This window comes from Scardinius erythrophthalmus, assembly GCF_964197995.2.
Source record: "Scardinius erythrophthalmus genome assembly, chromosome: 10".
NCBI classification, from domain to species: domain Eukaryota; kingdom Metazoa; phylum Chordata; class Actinopteri; order Cypriniformes; family Leuciscidae; genus Scardinius; species Scardinius erythrophthalmus.
The window spans coordinates 38,869,416-38,883,279 of record NC_138230.1 but is presented as its reverse complement, the minus strand read 5'-3'; the positions used below and the strand labels follow the sequence as shown (position 1 = coordinate 38,883,279).

The window sequence follows — 13,864 nt, the reverse complement described above, 5'->3', positions numbered from 1 at the left end:
ATCATTTTGATTATCTACATGGATATTAAAGTCTCCAACAATTAATGCTTTATCGAAGTTAACTAATAGGTCTGAGAGAAAATCTGCAAACTCTTTTAGGAAATCAGCGTAAGGCCCAGGCGGTCTATATACGGTAGCCAAGGCTAGAGATAATAGGGATGTTTTTCGAACATCTAAGAGCGTAACATTTAGTACAAGTACTTCAAATGAAATAAACTTATAACCCGTTTTCTGAGTAACATTGAGAAAATCTCTATAGATTGTTGCAACACCGCCGCCACGACCATTCAGACGGGGCTCGTGCTTATAGGAGTATCCTGATGGAGTAGACTCATTTAAACCGAAATAATCATTTGGTTTAAGCCAGGTTTCAGTAAGGCAAAGTACATCGAAGCTATTATCTGTGACTATTTCATTTACAATAACTGCCTTAGGTGTGAGTGATCTAATGTTTAGAAGACCTAGCTTTAAAAATTGTTTTTGATTACCAATAGCAACATTTTCTGGTTTAATAACAATTAGATTTTTTCTAGATCCTGCAGTAGATTTATGATTTGATCTCACTAAACGAGGAATAGACACAGTTTCTATGCAATGTTCTACACTATTTATATCAGTTAAATTGGTGCAGCAGAGACTATGATTTGGACTTTTGTTTACTAGTCAAAAGGTATTTAACATTTTGGAGATGTTATCTGACAGAAGATCCGATCCGAATCTGCTTGGGTGTAAGCCATCAGCACGGTAAAGCCTAGGACGCTCCCAAAACAGATTCCAATTATTTACAAAGAGAAGTTTCTGCTCATTGCACCATGACATTAACCATTCATTAAGCGCAAATAATCTACTAAACTTTTCATGACCTAGTCGATACGTGGGAAGCGGTCCTGACACAATAATCGTTATATCAGGCGATGTGCTGCGTACCGTATCGATCAGATTCCTGAAGTCTTTCTTCAAAACCTCCGTTTGGCGCAGTCTGATGTCGGCCCCTCCCGCGTGCAGGACAACGGTTCCGACGCGCTCGTTCAGAATCTCGGGAACGTGAGCAGCGATTTCAGAAACACGAGCACCAGGAAAGCAGTGACTATGCACCTTACTTTTATTTAACGTAGCGTGTACGTGTCGAACGATGGAATCGCCGATGATCACAGCATCGCGTTCTGTTTTTTTGTGTTCATTTGTCCGGTTTTGTGTGGATATCTCGAAAACCGGGAGGGTCGGAGAGAGTTTTCTTGGTCTAGACCTGACTCGCGACTTCCGCTGCGGAAAAATCCAGGCTTCGTGATGGCATGTTGGAGCCGGAGTGAACGAGACCATGGCTGATCGCGACCTCGACGTTCGGGACCGATGTTGAGGAACGCACGGAGTAGACGAGGTCGGAGTCAGCGGGTTAGTAACATTAATCTCTGATTTGTGTGCCTCGGCACGTGATGTTTCGAGAGCCAAACGCCGGTCTATCAGCTCGGCTTTTCTTACTAAAAGGTCGTGGATCTGTTTCTCAACAGCTTCCAGCTCAGACTGCACCGCGTGCAGCTCAAATGTGTCCTCACCTGCACCAAAAGGTAGACTACTTACATTTGATATATTCGCCATTTTAACAGATGGACAGTAAGTTAAGTTAGCAACGACGCTACCAGTGGTGCTATCAATATTAATACTAATTTATGGCTTAAGTCTTGGATATAATCCGTCTTTTCAGTGGTACGGGTGTAGAGTAGACGCACGATAGGCGAAAAAATGTTTGTTTGTAACTTAAATGAGTGCGGAGAAGACGCGTTCAGCCGTGATCCACGGACGTAACCTATAAGAGTATCCAGCGTTGGATCACTAGGCTTGAGACGCGTCTACTCAACAATCCGCGTTATAACTATGAGGTGAGGAAAAGTAGAAAATGTTCGTTGTAAGTGAGTTTAAAGAGAAATCAAGAATTATAAATCAATCGATGGAGCTCCAAAGACAACAACGCGCTCAGACGCGACGCATGCGCATTCGAAACAGGAAGTTCAAAATAACGTATAATTTGTGTGATTTAGTTGAAAAACTTAAATTTATATATGAAGAGTTCAGATGCAAAAGCCTCTATAAGTGCCACCTGAAATTTTCTTCAAGAATGATCATTTTTATCAAGCTTGTATATTTCAGTTCAGTAATTTCACTTAAATGACAATGAAAATTAGCTATTAATTGTCATTTAAGGGAAATTACTGAACTTAAATATACAAGCTTGATAAAAAATGATCATTCTAGAAGAAATTTTCAGGTGGCACATAGAGGCTTTTGCATCTGAACTCTTCATATATTGGTTCTTGCAATTGGTTCTCACGTCAAGCCAACATGTTTGAGCTTCCGTTTATCACAACTGATGTGAGTCAGTGAGTGTTTGATTGTAAAAGCTTTAAATTCAATCTGTTCAGCATATGGTTTCGGGAAACACCAAGTTGTTAAACTATGCTCGTAATGATGGAACTTGTGACCATAATGGCTAACAGTGCCTTTGGGAAACACACCCCAGAATAGGTGAGCGAGGTAAATAGCAGGTGGAATATTGAAATATGAAGAGAACACCTTAAGGATGAAGAGTGACTTTGACATAATCTGATTTTACAAATGTTGTCATGAATATCTGATGGTGTTGACAAAGAGAGACACAGCTGTGAAATAGTATATTTATAAAATTAAACTCTTTCTAATGTTACAGCATAATGTTTTTATATGTGTCTGTCTTAAGCTTAATATATATGTTTTAATCTATATAAATTAAGGGTGGAGTAAGGAATCAAATTCCTCATTGTAAATTTCTGTAAATAAACTAATGATGATTCATTTCAAAGTGGACATGTTACTGCTTTAAAAACTAATGGCAGGTAAAGTTGTGGGACATGGCTCAAGTATCAAAGGTTCCTATGTACTGGCATCACACATTGCACTGGAATAGCCAGGGTGCAGACACACATGGTTGTCCAATTTCTACACAGGATTTAGCTATGATCCCTGGAACTGAATGACCAGATTAAATCTGCTTAAAGCACACGGTGTCTGTCCTTGAGTAAACCACCACTCCTGATGCTCTCATTTTCTGGCATTAATGTATATAAATACCTGAGAACAATTCCAATGGCCCAGTGGCAAATCACTAGGAAATGTCCAATCATGTGGAGTTTGGAATTAAATCCTCTCAAATCTGTCTGCAATTCCCAGAAGGGAAAAGTGCCTGATTGATTCTTCATTGATTAAAAGGAAACCAGGTAAATGATTAAATAAAGTAGGGCTGACAATCAATTCAAATATAAACTAAATTAATTATGTGATACGCAGATTCATAATCAAATTAATTGCAATTAATTGCATATTTATCAATATTTGCTGAGAAGGATGATGGGTAAAACAAAGAAAAGAGCACGAGGCAGAGCTGGCCAAGGTGTGGAAGAGCTTGAAGGGTGTATATGTGTGTGTGTGTAATGGTATTGTGTATGTGTGAGAGGCAGTGCAGATGTTCTTGCACTGTTCCTTTTCTTTCTCTCACACAGTTCTTCCATCTGTCACCATGTTCCTCGTCAGCGCGCCAGGCCTGACGCCTCCCCCAGGAAGCTGCAGTCAGTGCCATGTGCCTCTCTTTAGGCCACTTTACGGATGGGATTCCAGCACTGTCTGAGAAAACTTCCTCGCAGGCAGGAGGGCTGGAAATCAAGGTCCTGATTCACCAAGATCCACAACAAAAAGATCTTATGCAATCTAATGAATTGCTTGAGCACTTTCTGGAAAAAATGAGCAAATATCCTCAAGTGCGAAAATGAGTAACTAGCCCCAAGTGTGAATAGGTTAATCAGATCTATATTTAAAAAGATAATTTTGCATGTCGTAATATTTAAATGCGGTTCACTTGCTGTTCTTACTAAATATTTTCAATGTGGTGATTTATATTACGTATACACTACAGTTCTAAAGTTTAGGGTAAGATTTTTTTAAACATAAAAATGCTGTTTTTTAGCAAGGATTAATTAAAGTTATAATTTCAAGACTTTTACTAGCCTAGAAATCTAGACGCACCCTAGCGGCAGCAACATGTATTTTGCAGCCAGGGTAGTCTAGCAACTCTCCGTTGACTTTCGTGCTGGAAAACCCTAAATTGGTCAGGCCAATCACATCTTGTATAGAGTAGGCGGGGCGGGCTTAACATAATGACGACAGAGTTGCGACGGTTCCCTGCTACTTGAAAACAAAGAATGATGGCTGCTGCTGGAGAACAGTCTTTTGAATCGGCTTTGTCCGCGACTCTGGAGGACTTGGACTTAAGTTTTTCTTTGAGAAAAGAGCAAAGAACGGCACTTAAGTCATTCTTAAAAAAGGAAGATGTGTTCGTAGTTTTGCTGGCCAGATTCAAAAGTTGAATCTATCAACTAACGTTAGCTCCGCTGACCGCTGTTGGGAAAACGCTCTGGTTGGTTGAAGCGCTGTCCTATTGCGTGCAGAGGGAATTTGAAAGACAGCCGTTTATCCCGCCCCTCGGATTGAGCCGTGTCTATGGTGAGTTGCCAGACCAAACATCTTGATGTAGGTCTGGCTTGCCAGGCTAGACTTTTACATTAATTAACATACAAAATAATTTGATGCTGTTCTGGGGAAAAAAGTATAATGGTTTCCACAAAAATATTAAGCCACACAACTGTGTCACGGTTCATAAATCCATTGTCTTCTTCTTGTCTCGTGCTCTGTTGTCATGTGTGTGTTGTGCTTTAATTGTGTGGGCGGGTCGTCTGATCAGTGATCATCAACAATTAGCTCATCACTCCCGTCACCAGCTGCAGCTCATCTCATCACCCCATAAATACTCACCACTTTCTCATTTCCCCTGTCAGATCGTTGTATGTGGTTCCCGGTTGTGTTCCCAGTCTTCGTGTCGAGTTTGTGCCTACCTTGTTCCTGTTCTGTTCGTGTTCCTTTGGATTCTGGATTATTCGTCACCTGGGAGACTCACCGCACCACTTCACCGTCTGCACTGGATCATCTGACCATCGGGGTCCCTGCGTTGCCATCCTGTGTCCCAGCTGTTGTTTGTTCATTGTTCAGCCTTCTCAATAAATGAGTACACTTGCAATTGCTTCCTCATCTTTTACCGTTACAGAACGATCTGACCCTAAGCATGGAAGCAGCGAGTGGTCCTCCCAATCCTATGGAGGATTTCCTGAATCAATGCATGAAGAGGATGGACACGCAGGAGAAGAATCTCCATGAGACAGCTCGCGCTGTTCAGGCTCTGGTAACGCAGGTGTCCGGGCTCACCCAGCAGCTACAACAACCACAGGTTCCCGCTGCGCCACCCGCACCGCCGATTCCCCCACCACCAGCAGCGGACCCATCCCAGTCAGAGCCCCGCCTGCCGGTTCCGGAGGCTTACGCAGGTGAACCCAATTACTGCCGATCCTTTCTGACCAGATGCTCTATGCATTTTTCTCTGCAGCCCCGTACTTTCCACGACGAGCGAACCAAGGCTGCGTTTGTTCTGGCGCTTCTGACTGGGAAAGCGGCGCTTTGGGGAACGGCGGTGTGGGAGAATCAGGAAGAATGCTGCTCCTCGTTCCAAAGGCTCTCCGAAGAAATGAAGCTGGTGTTCGACCGCTCCGTGTCCGGACGCGAGGCTGCCAGAGTACTAGCCGACCTTCAGCAAGGAGAGAGATCGGTATCTGACTTTTCGATCGAGTTTCGGACTCTGGCAGCCGAGAGCCAATGGAACGAGGAGGCGCAGTGGGACATGTTCCTGCGTGGGCTGGCTGACCGCGTCCAACGAGAGATCTACGCCATGGACCTCCCGGCCAGATTGAGTGATCTCATTGCCCTGGCGATAAGAGTGGATGGTCGTCTTTCTCGAGCTGATCGACGTCTTCAGTCCCAGCGGGTCCCAGGAGGGATCGAGGGACCACGATCCAGAGAGAGGGACGCGGTCGGCCCCGTCGAAGATCACGAGCCCATGCAGGTGGGTCGAGCCCGGCTTTCCCGGGAGGAGAAGGAAAGGCGGAGATCCCAGGGCCTTTGCATGTACTGTGGAAGAGCGGGACACTTTGCTTACAACTGTCCGTTAAAAGGCCCAGCCCGGCAGTAAATATGAGGCTACTGTCGGGTGGGATCTCTGCCGAGAAGACCTCATCCACATCTACTTTCCTCCCGGTAAGGCTCCGATGGTCCTCTCACCGTCACGACTGTCGAGCACTTCTGGACTCTGGGGCTGAAGGTAATTTCATGGACTACACTTTTGCACTCAGGTTTCAAATTCCTCTCAGATCCCTCACTCATCAGATTGCAGTACACGCACTCAACGGTCAAGAACTCCCTACCATTTCACTTGCCACCGAAGACATCACCCTCATCACATCAGGCAACCACACCGAAACCATCTCCTTTTACATCATGGACACTCCCCTTGCACCCGTCGTCCTTGGTCATCCCTGGCTCACCCGTCATAACCCCAAAGTGGACTGGTCATCTCAGTCTGTGTCTTCGTGGAGTAGCTTTTGTCATAAGTCTTGTCTAGTGTCTGCCTGTCCGTCTGTTTCTGTCCCTGTGTTTCAGGAGGAGACAGTGGAGTTATCTAACGTGCCCGCGGAGTACCTGGACCTGAAGGAGGTGTTCAGTAAGTCTCGGGCTGCTTCTCTTCCTCCGCATCGTCCCTATGACTGTGCTATAGAGTTATTACCAGGTACGTCTCCGCCTAAGGGCAAGTTATATTCACTCTCGGTTCCGGAGAGAGAGGCCATGGAGAAATACATTTCTGATTCTCTAGCAACGGGGTTCATCCGCCCTTCCTCTTCTCCAGCGGGGGCGGGGTTCTTTTTTGTGGGGAAGAAGGATGGGTCGCTGCGACCTTGTATTGACTACCGGGGGTTGAACAACATCACGGTAAAGAATACTTATCCTTTGCCGTTGATGTCTTCAGCTTTCGAGAGGTTGCAGGGAGCATCTATCTTTACGAAATTGGATTTACGTAACGCTTATCATTTGGTCCGCATCAGGGAGGGGGATGAGTGGAAGACCGCTTTTAACACCCCCAGGGGGCACTTTGAATACTTGGTTATGCCTTTCGGCCTTTCCAACTCCCCAGCGGTCTTCCAGGCACTTGTCAATGATGTGTTACGAGACATGGTCGATCAGTTCATTTATGTCTACCTGGATGACATATTGATTTTTTCTTCGTCTCTCCAGGAACATGTGCAACACGTCCGACAAGTGCTTCAGAGGTTGCTAGAGAATGGGCTTTTTGTCAAGGCGGAGAAATGCGTTTTTCATGCACAGTCTGTTCCTTTCTTAGGTTACATCATCTCGGTTGAGGGAATGCGCATGGATCCTGACAAGGTTAAGGCTGTGGTGGATTGGCCAAACCCAGATTCCCGTAAGGCCCTACTGAGGTTCCTGGGGTTCGCCAATTTTTACCGGCGTTTCATTCGCAACTTCAGCCAACTAGCCGCGCCTCTGACCGCCTTGACCTCCCCCAGTACTACGTTCAGGTGGTCAGACGCAGCCTCGGCTGCGTTTGCCAAACTGAAGGGTTGCTTTGTTTCAGCCCCTATTCTGATAACCCCTGATCCATCACGTCAGTTCGTGGTGGAGGTCGATGCGTCAGAGGTGGGGGTAGGTGCAGTGTTATCTCAGCGTTCTCCTTCAGACGACAAGATGCATCCTTGCGCGTTTTTGTCACATCGTTTATCCCCTGCCGAGCGTAATTATGACATTGGCAACAGGGAGTTGTTGGCAGTCAAGTTAGCATTGGAGGAGTGGCGCCACTGGTTAGAAGGGTCGGGGGTACCTTTTATCGTCTGGACCGATCACAAGAATTTGGAATACATTCGGACTGCTAAAAGATTGAACTCCAGGCAGGCTCGGTGGGCTCTTTTTTTCGGTCGTTTTGACTTTACTCTCTCGTACCGCCCGGGTTCCAAGAACATCAAACCCGATTCTTTATCGCGCATTTTTGACCGTTCCGAACGCCCGTCTACTCCCGAGTGCATTTTACCAGAGAATCTATTCATCTCTTCACTCATATGGGAGGTCGAATCGAAGGTCAAGAAGGCCTTAGAAGGGGTAACGCCTCCGACTCGTTGTCCACCGAACCGTTTATTTGTGCCTGAGGGTCTACGGTCCAGCGTTATTCAGTGGGGTCATTGTTCCAATGTGGCTTGCCATCCAGGAGTTAATCGTACTCAATTTTTAGTCAAGCAACGATTCTGGTGGCCTGGTATGGCTCGTAACGTTCACAGTTTTGTTTTGGCTTGTTCAGTCTGCGCCATGGGTAAGACTTCCAATCGACCCCCGGATGGGTTACTTCAACCGCTGCCGGTGCCTTCGAGACCCTGGTCCCATATCGCTCTAGATTTTATCACCGCCCTCCCACCCTCCCAGGGTCACACGGTAGTTTTAACCGTGGTGGACCGGTTCTCGAAGGCGGCCCATTTCATTCCCTTGCCCAAATTACCGTCAGCCAAGGAGACAGCGTTGATCATCATTGACCACGTCTTTCGGCTTCATGGCCTCCCGACGGACGTGGTTTCTGACAGAGGTCCCCAATTTGTGTCCAAATTTTGGAGAGAGTTTTGTAGACTTCTGGGGGCGACTGTCAGTCTGTCCTCCGGGTTCCATCCCCAGAGCAATGGTCAGACCGAACGAGCCAACCAAGATTTGGAAAGAACGTTGCGATGTTTAGTGTCCAAGAATCCTTCCTCCTGGAGTCAGCAGCTGTCTATGGTGGAGTACGCCCACAACACGTTGCCAGTGTCATCCACGGGTCTGTCACCGTTTGAGTGTAGTGTAGGGTACCAGCCACCTATCTTTCCTAGTCTGGAATCCAAAGTCGCGGTCCCCTCCGCCCACGCCTTTGTCCAGAGGTGTCACCGCACTTGGACTAGAGCCCGTGAGACTCTACTCCAAGTGGGGGCGCGCACCAAGGCCAAAGCCGATCGCCACCGGCGTAGGCCTCCCGTATATGTCGTCGGTTCCAAAGTGTGGCTTTCTACTAAGGACATTCCGCTCCGCTCCGTTTCTAATAAACTTACTCCCAAATTTATTGGCCCGTTTTCTGTCACTAAAATCATTAGTCCAGTGACAGTCCGCCTCAATCTTCCTCCAGTGTACAGGAGGATTCATCCCGTCTTTCATGTGTCTAAAATTAAGCCCGTCTTTTTTGCACGCATTAATCCGCCAGCCCCGGTTCCCCCCCCGCCGCGACTCGTAGATGGGGAACCCACCTATTCGGTTAATCGTGTTCTGGACTCAAGGCGAAGGGGACGCGGATTTCAGTACTTGGTGGACTGGGAAGGTTACGGTCCGGAGGAGAGAAGTTGGGTACCTGCTAGAGACATTCTGGATCACTCCCTTATCAATGATTACAATCGACAGGTAAGGGAGCCTGGGAACGCCAGGAGGCGTTCCTAGGGAGGGGGGTACTGTCACGGTTCATAAATCCATTGTCTTCTTCTTGTCTCGTGCTCTGTTGTCATGTGTGTGTTGTGCTTTAATTGTGTGGGCGGGTCGTCTGATCAGCGATCATCAACAATTAGCTCATCACTCCCGTCACCAGCTGCAGCTCATCTCATCACCCCATAAATACTCACCACTTTCTCATTTCCCCTGTCAGATCGTTGTATGTGGTTCCCGGTTGTGTTCCCAGTCTTCGTGTCGAGTTTGTGCCTACCTTGTTCCTGTTCTGTTCGTGTTCCTTTGGATTCTGGATTATTCGTCACCTGGGAGACTCACCGCACCACTTCACCGTCTGCACTGGATCATCTGACCATCGGGGTCCCTGCGTTGCCATCCTGTGTCCCAGCTGTTGTTTGTTCATTGTTCAGCCTTCTCAATAAATGAGTACACTTGCAATTGCTTCCTCATCTTTTACCGTTACAAACTGTTTTCAACATTGATAATAATATGAAATGTTTCTTGCGCAGCAAATTAGAATAGATTTAGAATGATTTCTGAAGGATCATGTGACACTGAAGATTGAAGTAATGATGCTGAAAATTCAGCTTTGCAATCATAGGAATAAATTACATTTTAAAATGTATTAAATATATCACGTTATTTTAAATTGTGATAATATTTCACAGTAACACCGTTTAGTTCTGGTCTCTATGAAGCCCCTCCTTCTGAAAAGCACAGTGTGCTCTGATTGGTCGGCTGGATCAGTGCGCTGTGATTCGTCAGCCGCTTTGAGTGTGTTTCAAAAATGTCACGCCCCTTACCATAACTGCGAGTTTCAACACACTACCAACACAACTCAACAAGGCATCGCCCTCTTTTTTGTTTATGCCTCGGGCAGACATTATTTAAATGAGGAATATTGTGACGTGTTCATTCCCGGAAGAAAACTCAAGACTACAATGGAGGCGTTTCAGGGAGTTCAGAAACAGTGACACTGATATAGAGGATAACAATGCACCCCATTGGAGTGACTTTGTGCTTTGTAAATTTACAGACCTTTATCATGCTCAAACAGCAACATTACATACTAAAGAAAGTCAAAAATGTAAAAAAGCTAAATAGATCATCTTTAAGATCAAAAGTTACCATTAGTTAATGTACTGTGAACTAACATGAACATGATCATTTTTATTAACTAACATTAACAAAAGTTAATGAATGCTGTAAAAAATATATATATTGCTAATTGCTAGTTCATGTTAGTTAATGCATTGACTAGCTTTAACAAATGAGACCTTATTGTAAAGTGTTAACACAAAAACTGACTACACAGACTATAAAATGCCTATTTTGATCATCTGTAAAACACAATCTTTAATAGACCTAATTAGCAGATATAGCTTGGACATTTTTTTTTCAAGTTTGCACATGTAAACTTTAGTAAAATCACAGCTTAACTGTTAAATACACTATTGTGAGTTTTAGCCCATCTAATTAGACCAAATGTCTAATTTCAAAAGGTGAGCTACTTTCTGTGTGCTTTGTCTTCCTGTCTGTAGTGTGACAAAGCCATACGAGCCAATGCCTGTTTGAGGACAGCTGTGGACATTTGAATAAGTTCCCTGAGAGGTCGGCGGTTCATCTCTCAGAGCAGATGGCAGGGGAGTTTCTGTGTCAGTCCGAGAGTGAGCACGGGCCCGGCACCAGCATTGGCGCACGGCGTGAGGTGCTGGCATCTCTCTGTTTCTGTCATATTACTCCAGAGAATTTGTGTTTGGGTGTATCTGCACCTGTGTGTATGCATGTGACGGCATTAGCATTTAAATTCCACAGTAGCTGCCTCATTAATTTGTACGGCTCTGCCTTCTTTATTCCTTAATTTCCCCCTAGTGATCTAATTTCAGCCTTTAAAAAGCAATCCAATTATATGTTGGCTTGAGTTTTACCACAGTGCAAACATCAACTGATCTTTGTCTAACAGCTTGCTTACAGGCGCAAGTCTTTACATGGGCTGTGATGACTTGAGCCAAAACAGCAAGGGGATTTACCAAACATAACTTCATCCATGTTTATCATCTTAAATCAATACATGTTAACAAGGTACCACCTGTACCATCAGTTACATTACCAACTGCAGACTGAAGCTCTACGAGGTGAAGAGCCTTTGATTTTATAATTTATTCTTCAAATAGATATCTTAAGGGCCCTATTTTAACGATCCAAGCGCATGGTCTAAAGCGCACGGCGCAAGTGCACTTAGGGCGAGTCCGAATCCACTTTTGCTAGTTTAACGACGGGAAAAATGGTCAGGGCACTCGCCGCATGGTCTAGAAGGATTGCCCCTATTCTCTTAATGAGTAATGGGTGTGTTTTGGGCGTAAGGTGAAATAAACCAATCAGAGTCTCATCTCCTTTCCCTTTAAAAGCCAGTTGTGCTCGCGCCATGGTGGATTCGCTATTTTTCAAGTGGAAAAACTGAACCTTTCTCTAGCGAGGACACGGATCTGCTCGTGCGCGAGGTTAAAGCGTTTGAACAGACCATCTACGGGACAAAGTGTACGTGTGTTGTGGTCCCGCCTATAGGCGCATATTACTAACGCTCTCTTTAAATAACAAAAATAAATATGCGCCACTGACTTTAGACCAGGTTTCAGTTGGTCAATGGTGCAGTCTTTTTCAGTTGCCTCAAAATAGCAACGCACTAACAACGCGCCTGAACACACCTCGTTTTCAGACCAGCACGCTCATGTGTGCACAAATGGGTGCAAATGCATTTGCTATTTAAACAACGTGGCGCAGTGTGTGAAAATGATAACTGCGTCGGGCTGAAACTAGCAAAAAACACAATGCCGCATTGCGCCAGGTGTATGATAGGGCCCCTAAGCCTTGTCAGTGAAACAGGGGGTGAATTTGCTAGTTTTGTTTTACCGTCTTTGTTCTTGAGGGAGCTGAGGTTAGACGAAGTTTCGGTGGGGGCTTGAACGCAGTAGACCTCTCTGGTTTGAACCCCGCCTCCACAGAGCCCTGTCTGGTTGCTGCGTCGACGATCCTGTTGGCTGAGGAGCACGTCCACCCTGCAGTCGCTCCACTCTGTGGCTCTCCAATTATACCTGTGGAGAAAGAGGAAGTGTTCAATGTCCTATTAATGTATCTGACGGATAGAGAATTGGATACAGAGTGAAGCTTGTGTTGATTCCTTTCACATAAAAATAACTGTACTTTGATCTGTCCTTTGGAGTTATAAATACAGATGATTTTAAATAGACCAATCAGAAGCCATGTCAGTCAGAATGTGCAATAAGGTCATGGCTTTATTGAGCTTCATTGAGTTTGATGGCTTGGCTGCTGCTTTTTGATTTATTATGTTAGCAAAAGAACATCAGTGAAACAGTATCAAAATCTGTGCTATGGATGGAAAAGTTGCAACATTAGAGAACAACCATTAAAAATAGAATGACACATCCAGTACTAACTATATCACTTGAATGCTTCATTTTATTTTTCCCGTCCTGATGAGACATCCATTTTGAAATATTATCATTCATGAGTGCATTTGGACAATTATTATGTGTAGAAAAGCATTTGCTGTGTTTTGAATACTGGTCCATGGCACGGGTTGCTTCTTAAATTCGAAGTTAAACAGAAGTTGCAATAGTCTATTCTTCCCTATTGTGACGTATTTCCAAGTGAAACCTATTGTGACTTATATCCAAGTGAAAAGGCTTCTCAAACAAGAAAAAAATCTAGGGTGGGACTTGATTTTGTCCTGTGGAAATTGATTGGATCATTGTGGTTTGCTAATGCAAGATCTCATATGAGTGACAGGTTGTCCCGCCGTCACGCCAGTAAACAGAGATGGAGATGAGAAGATCTGTTGATGCAAGAGGGAGGGAAGGTAATATATTATATATATATACATATATACATACATACATATATACATACATAATATATATATATATATATATATATATATATATATATATATATATATATATATATATATATATATATATATATATATATATATATATATATATATATATATATATATATATATATATATATATATATATATATATACTAAGTAAGCTAAAGCACACACAGACACACACAAATAAATATATGTATGTATATGCTAATTAAATGATATACATAGTTTAGTGTTGGCTAAAAAGGAAACAACTTCCTCTTTTCCACATGTGTCTCGCTGATCAAAGCCAGAGGGCATGCTTTGGGGGGAATTGCTGGTTGTGTGTGTGTGTGTGTGTGTGTGTGCGCGCGCATTTGTGTGCAGTTGTGTTTAAATGTCCAGTGACCTTCAGTATAACAAGTCCTGCTTTCAGCTTTCAGAAGAGTTCAAATAAGGAGAGAAAAAAGGAGAATTTAAAAAATATATATTCTTGACCATGAACATGCACTCTAGACTAAGAAGTAAATGGTCCCTGTCTTTGCTTCT

The 13,864-nt window shown here is 44.2% G+C and overlaps 1 protein-coding gene across 1 annotated transcript in view; it reads right to left on the bottom strand.

Moving 5' to 3' along the window:
• Nucleotides 1-13,864, bottom strand: part of thsd7aa (thrombospondin, type I, domain containing 7Aa) — a 133,639-nt gene that overhangs the window by 63,702 nt on the left and 56,073 nt on the right. Inside the window, exon 4 of the mRNA XM_081376742.1 lies at nt 12,334-12,515. Coding sequence (XP_081232868.1) covers nt 12,334-12,515 — 182 coding nt within the window. The remainder of the gene's footprint in view (nt 1-12,333; nt 12,516-13,864) is intronic.